The following is an 18115-nucleotide window of genomic DNA, read 5'->3' as shown; positions in this document are numbered from 1 at the left end:
GTCGAGTCACCTCTTGCTCAGTTCATTTTATGCCTAGTTAGTTCAAGCTTGGCCCAGGTTCAACTCGAAACACTGCATCTAGGGATCACAAAAGAAAAACCCAAATCTAACATTTCTTTCTAAGGAAAAACCCTCAAACCGCTTTCGCTCTACCTTTCATGTTTGAAATGTTGAAACTACCTCTGGATCTAAAGCCCTATGTTTGATAATGGAACGAGGTGGCATCTCACCGAGTTGAACCCTTCATTGTCCTCAGTGCTTGGATTGCAACAATAGAGACATACAAGTCAAAAATTTAGAGAAGGATGAGCTTTAGAGGGATGAGATGTGATGCTCTATGACAAGGAAGAGGTAGGGGAGAGAGACAAAAGTAGAAGTTGAGGTCAGGGAATAATAGGCAGATAAGGGGTAATGAGAGGAGAAAAGACAGATGGGACCATGGTGGAGTATTCGATAAAGGAAAATGGAATGAAAGGGCTAAGGAAACTTCAATTTCCTCCACTAAAAATCACCATTAGATATTCATTTGATGTTACCAATGCTTATAAAACAAATAAAAAACTGGAGAAGCTAGGTCTGTGAATCTAATTTTTTGAATGTTTATCGGTAAATAAATATTTGAGCTATTAGATGCAGATCCAATGGTCATATCAATTCACAAATAGTTAATGATAAATATATAACTATTTTTCTTTAGAAATTTTATAATATTTAAATTTAAATTTCAAGCTAGATCAAGCCAAACACAAGTGAGTTAGACCAGCTCATGTTTGGCTCGTCTATTTTTTAAGCTTTAAGTTCTAGCTCAATTCGACTCATTTACAAATTGAACAAGATGATATTTAGCTGAATTTCGAGAACCCCATCTATTCGATAGCCCCAGTTTCAAAATATTGCCTTATAGATGCTTTTATATATATACATATATATAGAGAGAGATGGCTATACTCAAGTAGATCTCCACTTACATCCAGTCAGGTCTATGATCAAACAATAGAATCCCGCATCGATAATCCGGGTCGTTGGATGTGATCTATTACCTTTAAATTGCTTGCACACCAAAAATCAAATAATTTGGTGGCCTCTAGCCTGTCTAACAAGTAGTCAAAAAATTGGCCAGTTTAAATAACACGAAATATGTTTTTTTATCACTTGGTACATAGGCTAGAGGTCTCTAAATTACATGATTTTTAGTGTTAAGTAATTTAGAGGTAGTATATCCCAACCAAAAACTTGGATCATCAATGTGGGAGCCTCATCATCCGTTCTAGACCAGACTGAAACTGAGTGGAGATACACTCGAGTGTAGCCAAGTCTATATGTCTATACATACACACTATTGATACACACAAAAGTAGACTACGATCCAATTGACCGGATTTCAAATCAAATCCAGTCAGATAAAATTGGAATATGAAGGTCCAACATTGATTATATGAGCTGTTGGATATGATCTTCTACCTCTAATCTGCTTAACAAATAAAAAATTATATAATTTAGAGATCTTTGAAATAAAATAAAAAAATTTTGTTTTTGCTCACTAGCTGTAATGCTGCCATTTATTTTTTTGCAGGTTTGGTGCATAGCAAGAGATCTGAAATTTAAAAACAAAAAAACTCTCCAAATATGTGATATAACTTAGATCATGATCAACGATGCTAATTTTGTCTCCTAGCTGTATCTTATCCTAAATTTTCAAAATTTTTATTAGCATTCATCTGTGTCATGTCATATCCTCTTGCACTCGTACCCATACTTCATAGACTAGGATCTGCTTTCAAATGACTAACAGTTATCCAAGGAAATTGAAAATGCCTATATGATCTCATGCCTAATTCTCTCAACTATATTAACATTGTAACAAATGAGGCATGGTTTTGAAATAGCCGGAAGTAGTACAAACCCACTGCTTTTCCATAAACTAAGATTTGACTCCAGCAACTTATTAGATGAAAGATTGAAAATTAAAAGGTCAGTAGCATCATGTCTTACTTTACTGTGGTCCTCATTCGATGCAGCCAAGACCATCGCATGTGATTTAATACCCCGCATAGTGGCTGGTTTCAGATTACAAAGAACACAGACTTTCCGATTCTGCTCATTAAGTAATTATAGTAAAAAAAAAGAAAACATATGTAAAAATTAAAAATTCTCTCTCCAACTGAAACAAAATAATAATTTATGGAAAACAAAACCTGCATTTCTTCAAGAGAGATGTATTTGACAAGACCGCTAACAACTGTCCTAGTTGAGTTGTCACCCACATCGATTTCTTCCACGTACAGAGAATCAGCATCTGGGTGCTTTTGAACTTTCTTGACCATACCCACACGAATGTCAAGTTTAGATATAGAAATTTCTGTTTCAGAAGCCTTTGACTTTGAGCTACCAGCAGGCTTAGTCTGTTGTTTCTTTGCATTTCCTTCTGTACAAATTACATATAAAACTTAGTAGTCTTCTATAACCCCGAACAGAATCTGTACATAAGATGGATTCGATCAGCACATATTAAGGACGAGCTGGTGAGGAACTTAATTGGCCTTTGAGATGGTCCATAGAATTCATGTTCAATACTTTTTATGTACATGCACATCTGTTACTTATTCAGTCTTCACAGCTAAAGTTTTCCACCTAGGGTTTCATAGAAACCCTAGAAACCACTCCCAGTACCATTATTCTATAAAACAGCATAGTTGAATATTATGTATGTACCTCGTATTTATTTTTGGTTATAGAACACCTCAGAATAAGAAAAAGGCAAGAAATAAATTGGCCTTATGGCATCATACTAAAGTTTAGGAACCAATGCATCAAGCAAACCTTGCATTTAACGGGTAAATTGTGATGCATACTGTGTATTTTGGCAAGGCCATCATTTTAATCTATTGTATATTTTACTTGCAAGTTTAGTCTTGATCTGCCAATCTGTGGTCATGCTGTAATCATTAACCAATTCTCAAATCAGTTGTTCTGACTACTTATCCCCATTTGCTGAGGAGAACTTAGACATTGATACATTTGTCACTGCCTTGGCCAAAAAGGCAAACCCACTTCTCAAATGAAAGAACTGGCCAATGTTTGGAATCCATGTACTACTTGTGGATCCAACAATTATCCCACACTTATTTAAGATGTGAAACAAAAATAGTACTCTTTTATTATATTAGGATTTTTTGCATGTATACTCTCCAAAATATACAAAATTGTATGGATATCCTTATAAAATTTCTATTTGCATGTATACCCTCATAAAATACTTATTTTGCATGTGCACCCTTTTTTCTTTCTTTTTTATATATATGTACCCATACCATCTAACGCTGTTAAAAAATAAACGATTTAAATTTGAAATGATTAAAATATCCTTACAGATAGATGCACAAAAAAAAACTTTATAAGGATACACATACAAATAGCAACTTTGCAAGGATATTCATATAATTACATATATTTAAGAGGGTCTATATTTAAAAAATCCAATAAAAAAAGATCAAAATTCAGTAAAGATAATTCAGTTATTCTTAATAAAAAAAGGTAGCAAACAAAAATTAATATTATTATGTCACATGATTCCATGTTAATATCAACTCTTATAGAATAAATCATGCTACTTTTACAAAATTCTCGCGTCAAAAACAAACAACTCAATATTTACAAATCACTAAAAAATATTTTACTAATCTAAGCATCTATAATTAATTTAAATTTAATATATTTTAATCTTTTAAAAATAATGAAAAATATATAGATGTCATAGATTCAATAATGATAATTATATCAAAATTAAATGAAAATAGCATTACCAAAATGATCAACTAATATTCCAACTTGACTGAGTCATGATCTTAAAAAAGAAAATTGAAAATATGGCTCAATCTTTTTTTGACTTGTCGATCCAACTGAATAATAAAAGACTCAGCAAGTTCCAGCCAAGTTTTAATCTTTTTTTAATGAATTTTTTGAATGTATACCCTTCTAAATATGAAAAATGCATGAATATCCTCAAAAAGATTTTATTAGCATATATACCCTTACAATTTTTTTTGCATATCTACCCATAAGGATATTTCAGTCATCTTACTTTTAAGCCGTTTATTTTTTAATGATGTTAAATGGTATAGGTACGTATGCAAAAAGAAAAAAAAAGAAGGATATACATGCAAATAGTATTTTTACAAAGGTATTCATACAATTTCATAAAAAATCATGACAACATATAAAAAAGCCTTAATTCATCCATTTGGAGCAGCGACTCTGTACATCCTTTGTCACTTACTCATATTGAAGTGATACTCCACTTTCAAGAAAGGATTTCTTTTTTCAAATTCATCTGAGAAACGCTATCACAAATTTAAGACTAACTCTTTCCAGCAAACACAAAATTTGGAGTCTCCTTGTATACCATCTCTGGAAGTTTTCCATCATTTGGCCTCCATTGGTGCACAAGTTTGACCCTAATGTACTCATTTCTAACTACTACTTGTCCGTGCTACTACACATTAATCTCATGTTCACATTGCTGCAAGTCATCCTATGAATTTATCCATCCTTATTGCCCATCAGTCTAAACACAAGCCTTTCTACTAATCCATTATGCTCTAATTCTTGGAAAAACACAACTGTATCAACTTTGTAGAAAAGAAATGGGAAGATAAAACTGATCAGTCTGCAGGCCGTGATGTCCCAAGATCATTCATTCTACTTAAAGCCTCATTCTTAATTGTGATTTCTACAGGCAATGAATTTTTCCTGACTAACAATTTCATTTAAAAGATGAGAATTAGAAATATAAAAATTTCTACCTCTTATTTTTGTGTTTTTCAGCTGCTCAGCAATTTTTTTCTCTTCAGCTTCTGCTTTTACTTTTCTATCAGCTTGACTACCGGCAAATTTCAACCTAAAGAATTCCACATCTTCATCTTTCTGTAAAAATGAGCATTCTTTGCTGATTGCGAGCAATAATTAATTGACGAACAAAATTAATAAAGTAAAAATGGAGCAACATCTGAACAATAAATTATACATACCAGTTCCCTAAATAGTGGCTCAGGTTTTCCTATTTTATGACCAGAAGGTAGAAAATCCCAAGGTTTTTTTGCCTTCTCAGTTTCTCCTTTCTCATCACAGAATGAAAGATGTGTTTCTGGTGCTATATTAAGCTGCCTTAGTACCTTGCATACCATCAGAAGAAACAATTTAAATCTCACTGCAGTAGCTAAAACTATAGGAGATTTGACAGCATAAATGGTGGTTGTATCATCCTTAAGGAGAGCAAAATGGCAAACAAAAAGCAACAAACAAACAAAAGGGGCAAAGTAATTTACTTCAACAGAAAAGGAAGGCATAAAAGGTTCCAACAATGATGCAAGAAGGTAGACAAGTCCAACTGAAGTTTTCATCACAATTGCGCATGAAGATGGATCTTCTTTGTAAAGCTTCCAAAATTGGCTGTCCTGCATTGCATATTCCAGAGAAAAGTAACAGGTTGGCAATGAAAATATCAGTACTTACAAAAAAGAAAGAGCAGGAAATGATACAAAACCTACTTGTAAATATGCATTTCCCTCGCTGGATATGCTCATTGCAGTTCTTAAACCTTGTTTCAATTTAACCTGTCATATAACACATCATGTTCTCTGATAAGATTGGTCAACAATTATTAGAGCACCCAAACTGTGGCTATTTGAATGTTGCAACATCATGAAGTAGCATGTCATAGACTAGTTAATGGGTCGAGCGGCCCACCCAGCTTGCTCGAGCCCAAAACCTTTTGGGCTTGCTCAGGCCGAAGGTTTTAGGCCCAGCAGCCTATGTCGGGCTTGGAAAATAGGTCTATTTAATAAAAGGGCCAGGCTAGGGCATTATGGCTAAAGGCTAGCCCAAGCTCAGCACGGCCTAAATTTTTTTATTTTTCTTGTGTTACTTGTTTATATTTGATGCATTTTTAGATTTAATTGACAACTATTTTAATTATTCATGTTGCATCTTGCATGTTGTTGGCAATATTTAATTATTCATACTTACTATTTTTTAAAAATATTCTTAAACATTTTTTAACATTTTTTAAAAGATCAAAAAGTGGTTATGAAGCCAGAGGCCAGGCCCGAAGCCTAAAATCTGAGTAAGGGCTGGGTAGGCCCGAAGGCTAGGCCGAGCTAGGCTTGGGCCTAAGTAAATTATGTTGACTCTGGGGCAAAACCCGGCCAGCCGGGCCCATGAACAAGTCTACATGATCATATTCAAGAAAAATATACTTACGCACCTTTTCCATGGCATCAAGATACTGGCCAACCAATTTACCAACTTTCTCCGCTAAAGATTTTGTTAATTGATGTGATTCTGAATCAAGTGCACCAGGAATGACAGAATCATATCCTGCTCCTGCAAACAAGGATAATTAACTAGTAAGTACAACATTTAATGAAGCTATAGAATTTGCACTTCCCATGCATGAAGAAATGACAACCAGCATCTAAAATATAGCACTATAGATGCAATTTAAGCAAGCTCATCAATTTTCATAACTAAAAAAAAAGTGTTAGTTCATATCAAGGTTAATTGCATTGATAAAGACATATATGCTGTGATGATAAGAGATTTCGATAATAATAGTTTGGACTTTACCTATCTTCATAGAAATGTTGATTGGGATGTCTCACACTAAAAGAGTGATGATTGAGTTCAACTCAAGCATGATTTGGAACTCCATAAATGTAGAGAAATTAACACATTGAATAGCAAGATTCAGTTGTGTGAATTACGTGGGAAGGAAAAATCCTTACAAGCATATCAAAGGTTAGTTAGGAAGATACATGAATGACGCTGAGGTAAGTTTCATTTTACTAAATAGCTAACTTCTTCCCAATAAATTTTGTTTAATTACAAAATACTAAATGCTGTCAATATTGATTATTATATGAAAATTGCAGTAACTACAGATTGTATGTGTACCACTGAATAGATCATTAATAGCATGTCTGGATTTCTTATTTCGAAATGTTATAGCACATTATGCCCATGAATGGACAAATATAAATAAGCTTTCCATTTCAAAAGTCTCTGAAAATACTAACCATTGAACAAAAGAGATCAGGTTTAAATGATGCAATGACTATGAATAATAGAGTTGCTGCAAATGACTACTGGGTACCAGGTTAAATAAATGATGATAAGATAATTTGATATCACAAGAAATTAAAATTAAAATATTTAAGTCACAGGTAGCAGACATTCTAAATAACACAAAATTTCTCATAGACAGGACAGCCCTGAAAAGCCAATTTATCAGTAAAGTAGTTTGCCAAGGTTGGCAGCCTCCCCTATATGCAGTGAATTTGGGCAAATAAACCCTCTTTCGGGTTGCTTGGGGGAATAGTTTGTTACTTCATAAATGCTTTCAGTAGAATGGCATCCAAGTTTTTTGGGTACTGGGTTGGGTCCCACCACACAAAGCTCAATAGCAGAGTCCATCTCTGCATTAGTTGACACCATACAATGTCATTATCTCGAGGAGGAAGGATATTTCTGCCTCAACAATATCGATAACAGAATATTTTCCATATAACCACCTAATAACTCCCATTTATAAAGATCTCATAATATATTATACATCATTTTAAAGTGAAAATAAGAGCCTAAAAATTTCTCTGGGTATAATCTATAGAATTATCGGCTTAGGACTAAGGGTGCAAAATGAGTTGAGCCAAACCGAGTAACAGGCTGCTCAGGCTCAGTTCATCATGTAAATAAGCTGCTCAAGCTCGACTCAAACTTGAGCCACACTCAAGAGACCTGCTCAAGCTTGGGTTGGCTATGCTTTGAGCCGAGCTTCAGTTCAGCCAAGCTGAGCTTTACCACTATACTTGAATCTAGGTGTTCAGGCTCGGCTTGTTTACAAACCAAGCTTTGAGTTCTGTTCAAGCTCTGTTCATTTTTGACAGAGTCGAGCCTGAACAAAGTTGCTGTCAAGCCAAGCCCAAGTTGCTCATGAGCAGCTCGGGTGCAGCCCAACTTGAGACATCATATCGAACAATAATGGCCTGGATGCACTCGCTCAGCAGTGAAGGAAGCATACGTTGGTGTGGAGAGATATAAATGCCCCAGCCCCCCACTATACACTTCTGGAGGAAAAAGATTTTCTTCAACAAACATGTGTAGAACATTTAAAGGCAAACTATGTGGAATCATTACTAAATAGTTGTATTACAATTTGCAATTTTTTAATGGCTAACAAGCTGAAAGATTAGTATGTATTTGAACTTGCTAGAATCTACAGTGCTGCATGGACACAAACCCAGGAATATCCAAATGACTAGCTCAACAAAAGTAAAGAAAGAAAAGATAAAATGGGAGAGGGGAGCGAGATACAAGGAAACACAAGAACATGTAATTTTAGGTTGATTATACATATTCCATGTTTTCTAAATAATTATATAAAAATTAAAAGAAATCATTTCTCAAGATGTTTAAATTTACATGTTCGTCATCAAAATTTCAAAATTAGCTCAAGTATAGAAGAAACATAACATTTCTGCTAAGTTGTTCTGACTTTTGCATCCTTAATTAAGCTCTAAAAACAATAAAAGACTAGTTCAAACATTAGCCAGTCCCCACTCATCGTCAGAAAGACCAACTCAGCATTGATCGTTGAACATTGCAACCAAAGAATTTGATAAGTATTTACAATTTTGACATGTATCAACTTGCAGATATGTATCCAACACCGATTATTTGAGATGGACACAGAAGTCCATGCGACATAGATCTAAAACGTGGTTTTACATTGCCAATCAAGACAATCTACATACCAGCAAATATATAACTGAAACTTAAGTATACGTAACATTTTAATAGTTAGACTTCAGATATTTTGATAACCCTTGACACACAATTCTTCTATCACCCTGCCCTGTCTCCGAAACAGTTTTCTGAATATAAGATCTTCTACCTGACTGTGTCAGCAATATCCAACTAGAGTCATATTGCCTACCCCAATATAGTATCTTGGTTAAGCTCAATTACAGATGGAAATGACAATGTGGACTCTAATTAAAAGTTGAGGCCAAAGAATAAAATGGTGTAATGAATTTACTAACTCATTCATTAGGCATGAAAACTTACTATCCAACTGCATCTTTATTCCAGCCTCTAATAAGCTGGTCTCCAGTAATTGTAACGGCGGCATAAAGCATCTTCTGTAGGGTTTTTAAATATGTTTGAAAGGTTTTAAGAAAAATGTTACAGGCCTTTATGGTGCACAGAATATTTACCTAGTCAAATTTGGCAAGTTAACCATGTTAGCTTGGTTGACAGGACCTACATATCAACTAGAACACATACATGATAGTTTGAGTTACTGAGTGATAGTCAAATCCAACTATGTTAGCATTGCATAAAAGTCAGTTTACAGTTTTTAAGGTAACAGATAATTCACAAATGTAGTAATAAGCCTTTGGTGACACACAATGAGCATACGGAGAAAGTGGCTTGTAGGAGAACCCAAAAAGACTAAGCTTTATGCTTATGCTAAAGTGAAGCTATTATTCATACTCGTTAATTATGATGAGTTTGCCCATGTCAAAGCAAACACTTTTCTGCATTTACAGCAATGATATAAGTGGACTAAGTAACTTGAATTCGAACAAGAACCAAATAGATTTAAGCACAAATCTAACCCGATATCTAAAAGTGGCTTCTAGGAGGAGCCAAAAAACTAGCTTTAAGCTCACACTTACGACAAGTGACTAGTCATATTTGTTGATAATCATGAGTTTGCCATGTCAAAGCAAACACTTCCTCTCTACATTTACAACAAATACTGAGTGGATTAAGTAACCAGAATTCAAACAAGAACCAATTTAATTTAAGCCCAAACCAGACCCAATATCTAGATTAGGATGGGCGGAATCGTTCCGAACCAGACGGTTCCTGTCGTACCGAGTCATCCTGGTAGCGGACCAGGACAGTTCCGGCAACGGAAATGAAACCTATTGCCGGAGGGGGAGAAGGAGAAGGAAAGAGAAAAAGAGAGAGCAAGCGAAAGAGGGAGGAAGTGGGAGAGGGACGGAGAGAGGAGGGTAGCGAAGGCCGGCGAAGGGCCGGCGCCTAGGCAGGTGATGGAGGCCACGGCCAGGTCCCCTATTTCGTTCGAAACAGAGGTCCGGCGGCTTTTTAATTTCACGATTTTTATTTTTCCGACTTCACTTAAAAATTGCGAAATTAAAAAACAGCCGAACCCTATTTCGAACGAAACAAGAGATCCGGCCGCAGCCTCCGCCTCTTGCCCAGCCTCCACCACCCCTCTCTCCCTCCCTCTATCCCCTTCTCTCTCTTTTCCTCTTTCTACCGTTCGCCCTCTCCCCCGCCTCCTCCACTGTGTCGGTACAGGCCGGCACGGCACGGCTCAGGCCCAAATTGACTCATGCCGCCAGGCAACCAGTCCAGTACCCGATACTGGCACAGCAGACCATGATCTAGATCTTTGCAATAGGTGTGTGGTTGAAGGTAAAATAGTGGATTTCACAAAATCACCCTACAGAGAAAGAACCAAGATCTTATTATAGAAGCTAAAGGTAAATCTTCACACATAAAGCATATGCATCAAGAAATGCTGAATCAGCCTGTACCGGCTGGTTCAACCCGTACCGAACCGGTCCAGTCTCTGACTAGTCCGGTTCGGCGTTAAAAAACAGTCTGGCCTCTATGGGGCTAGTACTAGATGCAAACCGGACGAAACCGATTCGGTATGGCTAGGAGTCGGCATGAACCGGTTCGTATGGACTTCGGTGCCACAGCACGCCATGCGCGCTGCGTTAAGACGACCGGTCGGTACCGGTCCAACCGGTACCAAGCCGGTCCGGTGGCCGACTGGTACGCCTAACGGTACCAGTTCGGCGATTCTTGATATGCATCATTGTGTCCCCCCGCCTCCAACCTCTTTTTACTATTTTTCCTCTCGCAGACCTTATCTTTTGTATTAAAGGCAATAACAGTTGAGTATTGAAACTTTAAGCACTCAAATGCAACATGAAGACTAGTTCTAGTCTTCCAGGAGCAAATGTTGGTTGACCTTGCAAAACATTAGGGTATGCGACAATAATTTTAGGATTTAGATGGAGTTAATAAGGTAGTTCTCTTTTTTTTGGTGATATAAGGTAGTTCTTATTCACAATAAACCAAATAGTTATGGAAGAGCTTTTACCTTTCAGGCCAAGCATATGTTCAGAGAGGCCAATGGGGCCGCGGACTAGGTGGCTGCTTATGTCGCCTGCCACTCCGGAGGTACCCTGTGGGCTGGGGAGGGAGAGTTGCTCAGGCACTCCATGACTTATTGTTTTCTAATTTTATTGGGTGTATCCGTACTCGCCCATTTTAGCAAAAAAAAAAAATGAAAGAGCTTTTAGCTATAACTGAATAATTAGAAGAGAGAGGGAGAGAGGGAGAGAAAGTTGCACTAGCCAACTTTAATTTACATATGATGTTTTCTAATTACAACAAACTCAATCATACATTATTGCAAACAATTGCAATAGAGATTGCAATTTAACTGCAAAAGTTCACCCATTAAAATAAATAGGACCATTGTTAAGTAATACGATGTGCTTATACAAGCATCAGTTCATGCAGTTTAGCAACAAAACAACACTGTTGTGCAAGAGTGGTTCTACGGCATGTTATGAATATTTTAATTTTACATGGTTTAAGACAGACAGACATTTTTGAAGGCAAATGGCAAATCTGTACATGCACCAGCATCTAATATCATTTTTACAAAAGTTTTTAACAGATTTAATGTTCAAACAAACTGGTGATTCAGTATGCAGGCCTAGTATGTTAAGTTTAAAGAAGCACCGCAATGTACTAGAGCATGCTTTTCTAACTAAACATTAGGTATCCTGTACTCAACATCCTAAGTGACCATAGGCATATTGATTTAACATAAGTCTTTGCCAACCAACCTTGTGGTTTAGCAATGAAGCTCAATACACGATTAATAAAATTGCCCAAATTATTTAGCAACTCGCTGTTTAACTTAGCCTGCAAGTCTGCCCATGTAAATAAAGTGTCTGATACCTAAAACACAAAAGACAGTCAGAATTAGGTCTCAAGAACAGAGACAATGGAAAAAATGAACAGTTCTCAATAACAGCAAAATTTAACTCACCTCAGGCCTATTAGTTAGCAAGTAGTATCTCCATACTTCTGCAGGAATCTTCGTATCTTTTGCATCATTACCAAAAACTCCAATTCCTTTGCTTTTGGAAAACTTTCCTGCAAGACCAAGAAACATATATGCACATTAAAATCTCATATGCCACATATCCAGCCGTCATAGTACTGATGCATCAAAGTCATTCAAAATGCACAAAAAAATTGCAGCATTATGTTACAGTTCTCACTCTTGGCAAAGAAAAAAATAACCAGGCATCATTTGAAGAAAATGTATTACGAGAGCCTAAAATAACAGTGATAACCTAATTATAATGTACAGATATGAAATGAAATATGGAATTTCGGCATACAACCTGGACTGGAGACAATTTAAACAAAATTCATTAATGTCGATGTCATGCACCACATTGCTCTCCTAAGATATGATAAATAAAGGAACTACTAAAATGTTTTAGGGAATTGAGTAAACTATAAAAAAGGAGCATTTCCATTCAATACCAAATATGATCCAATTCATAGTAATTGACATATTTTAATAACTGCCCGTCGATCTAACATCAACCCTTCACCTTTCCCACCTGAACTTGGGACCAGCCATGGAGATGATTATAATATCATAACACCAAGTTGAAGAAGGTTGGATGATTATGGTTACGGTATTTGTCATTCATAATACCATGTTGGACAACTATACATCAAGATGCACTCATGTGAGGAAGTGCATATGCTTCTGGTGTGCACATGTTGACTATGAAAAAAGAATCTCGTTAAAGAAAAAGGGCAATTTTTCAAGTATCGACGAGGTTTTATGCACAATCTGGTGTCTGAATCCAGGTTTCTGATACAGAAGACCAGATTGTAGAATATATACCTATATATGCAAAATCAATATAGACGATGATTTTAGATCACTCTGTCCTCAGCCTGCAAATCTGATGCATTGTTGATGACCTATATTGCAACAGCCTTTTCTTTAAAAAGTGAGGTACTTCTCTTAATATTACATGGCAGAGTATTCAGATGTTGTACGAGACCTTTTATTGATGTCCAGGTCACTGGTCTACAAGTTAAACTGAGGATGGTATAACAAACATTGACTCTAATTTTTCTAGAATTAGCAAGAAGCAAGACAAGACCCAATCCTTGAGCATCAAAAAGGTGAAAATGATGAGAATTTTATGAAAACAGCCCACTTTATTTCCCTTTTGGCAGAATCGGGCCACTATTTTCTTTCCTCTTTTGGCAAGAATGGCCAAGTTTCAACACTTTTGAAGGCTTTTTCCCTTGTCCCATGGATACGCTCAGGCAAGTCAATATATAAGATACATGCATTCAGCATCCAACAAACGTGCGCACTCAGTTATAAAAAAATGTGTTGTTCGCTATAGAAAATGTGAATTCACTATAAAAAGAATATACGAACTCAACTCCACTTAAACATACAACTTGAGTGAATCTACTAGGGCCAAAAGAAAGGACATCCTTAAATTTCAAAACTGGGCCACTCCTGCAAAAACATAAAAGCAAATCCAAATACACAAAAGAAAAAAAAAAAAGTGGGCTATTTTTGCAAAATTCACATAGAAGATTGACTGAGATCACCTCAGTTGTTTGATTGTGTAAAGCCATGGTATGGAGAAGTTTGATGCAGAAAGCATTCCATATGACCTATGAAGTTAAAGATTGTGAAAAAAGATAGACAATATTATTTTTGCTAATAAGGGGGATAACTGCAGGAACCAACTTATCAGAAAAAGGTTTAACAGCACAAATTGGAAGACAGATCTGAAATTCAGTCCATAGAAGAAAGATTAAAGAGGATCATTCCGACTTTCGGTTACCAAGAAAGGAGGTAACTTGGAAAGTAATTCCCTGGAGCAACATGAGCATGAAAAAGATATAAATACAACTCTTACCATAAGATTGCAAAAGGAAAGAGATGGAATTGCATCACATATTCAGATTTGATCAGAATGATGGACCATTATAAAGATAGTGTGTTTTTCTAAGTACTTGCCTTTGAGAACACAGGGATTTGGAGGAAAAAGCATTAAAATTTATATTACAAGACAACCGCTGGGAGAAGTTAAATGATACTGAGATGGACTTCAGCAAGGAGAAAGGTAGGTAGTAGTTGTTCAATTGACCGGACAGGGACAGCTTCAACATATAGTTTCCGATTCCCTTATATCACATTGTCAAGAACAATATTGAGATCACCAAGGTGTTGGGATTCCAATAATGGATTCGGTAATTCATTAGAGACAAGAGCATGGAGAGAATAGAAGGATTGAGTCTAGATTACTACTCCAGATTCAGTGTACAAGATTGTTTAGAGAGTCATATCCATTCCCACAGAATGCGAATGAAGCAACTAGTCCCGTCATAGCATTATAGCAGAGTGCAACAATATTTTTTTCAGTATTTTGGGTGGTTTTCAGTTGATCACAAGTTCATTCAAGCTACATGAGGACTAGGTTCCAGAGTGTTCCGCAACTTGGACTTGGAAATCACCTTGATAGCGTGGGTTGAGGTGGCATAGTTGCCATTTACAACAAGAAGTAATGCAGGTCCATGTCTTACTTTGATGTGAATGAACTATCAAGTGTTCATTGAACAGAAAAGGAAGACAGTTAAGACTGTATACATTGGTTAAACAATATTTAGGCTCCTACATTCCTATGGTGAGGAACCAACCAAGAATTAATCTTTTCTGTAGTAACCTTTCCACTTACTGATCCGAAGAAAAAGGACAATAGGCATTTCAGCATTCATGATCATAGTTAAGAATATTTTTTCCATGTTTTGGAACAACTATGATCAACAAAAGTAAATTGTTACTTAAAAATACCTGATTCATAATTTAAATATTCTGTGACACTTATAGTCTTCATCATTGTCCACTCTTCACCAGTTCCAAGAAGTGTAGAAGGAAACATAACCTAGAATTGCCAGGTTAAGATTCAGTAAAAATAAATATAAACTAATAGTAATCAAATATATACTAATAGATATTATTCTGCAAGATGTACACATACCAAAAATATGCTACACACACAGCATAATGCATGTCTAAACAGGATGGCATTTACTCATCAAGAATGTTGACATTAAAAATTATTTCAAGTCACATATCACTTTTGGTCTCAGTCATTTAAGTACAAGTTTACACAGAAGAGTAAGTCACATACATTCGTTAAATTGTGCAAAAAAAAAAAGAGCACATAAAAAAGAATTGATCCAGTACTAAATTCGGACGATGATAGGATGTAATTTTGTATGTGCTTGCTTGCTACCATTACTATAATTTGAAAGTTAAAAAATCATGATGAATTTAATGTTTTATGATCTTCCTTAATAATTTGGATGTTTTAAGAGGTAGTAATAGAAAATAAAATAGCTAAGAAATTGAATATTCATTATGGTTGAAGTTTTGAAGAAAATTTGACTGACGATATACAGGAAACAAAATAAGGGGGAGTTCATGAATGAATGATGCACCATGTTTCAGAAGTCTTCTGGTGCGCTTGAGGTACACCACATGTATGAACCATTTTGTGTGCACAACACAGAAGCACTTGGTGTAGACATGCACTTGGTATACATGAGTTTAAGAGATCCAACTGACAGGGGATACTGAGCCCACAAACAGGGCCGGCCCGAACCCTAGGCGACTGAGGCGGTCGCCTAAGGCCCCCGGCCAATGGAAGGCCCCCGGGAGGCTGACCAAAAGGAAGCAAAGGCCCCATATAAAACGGGATCAGGAGCTGGCTACGAGTCTTCCCCCTTGATGGAAGGGAGGTGGAGAGTTTCCTGCCCTGCAGAGGGGCAATTTGGGAAGTTGGGGACAGTAGTTTTGTTTTGGGTGGGGGGAGAGAGAGAGAGAGAGAGAGAGGAGGGATTTGGTTGGCTTGATAGACGCCTGAAGCCACTCTTATCTTTCATCCCTTCTCTTTTTTGGTTTTGGTCTTGGTTTTCCTTCCCTCACATTACTCCTGATCCAGCTGGGCCATCCGGAAGAAAGATAGGGGGATTGGAGATGGACTTCTTGGAGGGTGGAGATTCTTTTAGTTTTCTCCTCTCGGTTTCTTCTCCCCTCTTGGGTGGTAGAGAGAGAAAAGGAGGGAGGGGGTTGAATGGCTGCTTGCTGTGATGTTGCAGTTGCTGCTTGGGTACTCACTTGAAAGGGGAGATGGTGGGATGGGACTTTTATTAATTAGATGGAGTGAATTTCCCATAATGGCCCTACTTTCTCTTATAGAGAGGTTCCTTTATGGACAAATTCTTTTCTTTACCTTGACTATGAAGTGCCATGGGATGACCTTTTCCTATTCGGCTCTTACTTGACATGGTAAACAGTATTGCCAAGCATTATCCCAGTTATTTAATCAGTTTCATGGCCCTTCATTTAGAGTAATTACTTTTATGTGCTTCCATTCAAGAATTATATTAAATTGAAAAGGCTTCTTGTCTATCTTTGTTAGATACATGTATCTTTGTTAGATTCATGTATCTTTGTTGAAATAGTGTACTTGATAGCTATCTATTTTCATATATTTTTTTAAGTATTTTATATTTATTAAAAAAATTATTATTAAAAAAAAGAGGCCTCGTTCATTGGATTCGCCTTAAGCCCCAGAATGTATTGAGCCGCCTGCCCACAGACCAACTGGTTAGGGCACTCTTGTTACTTACAATATGCAATTATAACCATATAACTGTTCTAGTAATTTGAACTATTAAAAAAAAAAAGGAAATGTATCCATTTAGACAGACATTCTTAAATCATAACCTAATATCTGAAAGAGAGACAAAGATGATGTCAAATATTGCAGGTAGAATAAATGTCCAATAAGCAATCAAAACTATCTTTATATAAGTCCACTGCAAGAATGTGAATGCAACTATTGATCAAAGAAAAAGCATGAGAAAAGGAACGTGTATAAAATATCTTACCGTGTGAAATGGCACATTATCCTTACCCATGAACTGATACAACTCCACATTTTCAGGATTCTTCCACCACTTCTCCCAGTCCATGGTGTAGCATGCAGTAATCGAGATATATCCAATGGGGGCATCAAACCAGACGTAAAATACCTGGACAACAATATCACCAGCAACAACTTATCATTCATAGTTCAACATAAAATTGGACTCCAGTATCAGTCTAGCATAATTTTAATACGAATTAGATGAATAGCTAGATCCCTGATAGAAACATCTTCTCACAATGCTAAGCATGGACCTTTTTTTGTCTCACCTTATCTTTATACTTCTCGTGTGGAACAGGAACTCCCCATTTAAGATCCCTTGTGATACAGCGAGGTTTTAATCCCTCCTTCAGCCATGCATATGTTGCTTGAATAGCATTTTGGCTCCAAGCTCCAGCCACTGACATATTGTTGATATACTCTTCTAATTTATCCCTCAGCAAAGGGAGCTCTAGAAACAAGTGATCTGTATCACGAATGCGAGGAGTAGTTGACATACCTATAACGAGAATAAGTAAGTTCGGGTAAGGAAAGGAACAGATATTTTCAAATAAATTTAACACACTAGAATGCAAAATTTAGTACGAGAAACATATTTTAAGAGTCAAAGGAAGGAAATGCAATAAAGAATCTAGATAGATGAAGATAGATGAAACTTACCTTGCACTTAGGATCTTTCAATTCAGTTGGATTTAACAACTTCCCACATTTTTCACACTGGTCACCTCGTGCAGACTCATAATTACAATCTAACGTAGGGCATGTGCCCTCCACAAGACGATCAGCTAAGAACCGTGGGCATGTCTCACAGAAAAGCTACATTCAAGGTAGAGGGAATCAGTATCTAAACAAAAAAACAGACAGATGCAGGCAACATATGACTAGAAAAGATTCTATAAATTATGTCAAAGCTTATGTTAAACCTATCGCCATACTTGCTGCATTGTGTT

The 18115-nt window shown here is 36.4% G+C and overlaps 1 protein-coding gene across 1 annotated transcript; it reads right to left on the bottom strand.

Annotated features, from left to right (window-relative positions):
* Positions 1-1599: 1599 nt before the first annotated feature.
* On the bottom strand, positions 1600-17662 carry LOC120109795 (probable methionine--tRNA ligase). Its single transcript, XM_039123472.1, has 12 exons — positions 17435-17662; positions 17128-17271; positions 15023-15113; positions 12164-12270; positions 11958-12072; positions 6263-6381; positions 5547-5612; positions 5325-5453; positions 5028-5171; positions 4803-4923; positions 2196-2425; positions 1600-2094 (listed from the first exon to the last, which is right to left on the bottom strand). Exons 1-12 carry the CDS (start codon positions 17660-17662, stop codon positions 1816-1818), a joined length of 1773 nt encoding a protein of 590 aa, XP_038979400.1. The 3' UTR covers positions 1600-1815.
* Positions 17663-18115: the final 453 nt, after the last annotated feature.

The sequence above is a fragment of the Phoenix dactylifera genome, unplaced genomic scaffold, assembly GCF_009389715.1.
Source record: "Phoenix dactylifera cultivar Barhee BC4 unplaced genomic scaffold, palm_55x_up_171113_PBpolish2nd_filt_p 002803F, whole genome shotgun sequence".
NCBI classification, from domain to species: Eukaryota; Viridiplantae; Streptophyta; class Magnoliopsida; order Arecales; family Arecaceae; genus Phoenix; species Phoenix dactylifera.
Note: the sequence above shows the minus strand (reverse complement) of the source record. Positions and strands in the feature narration are given on the sequence as shown.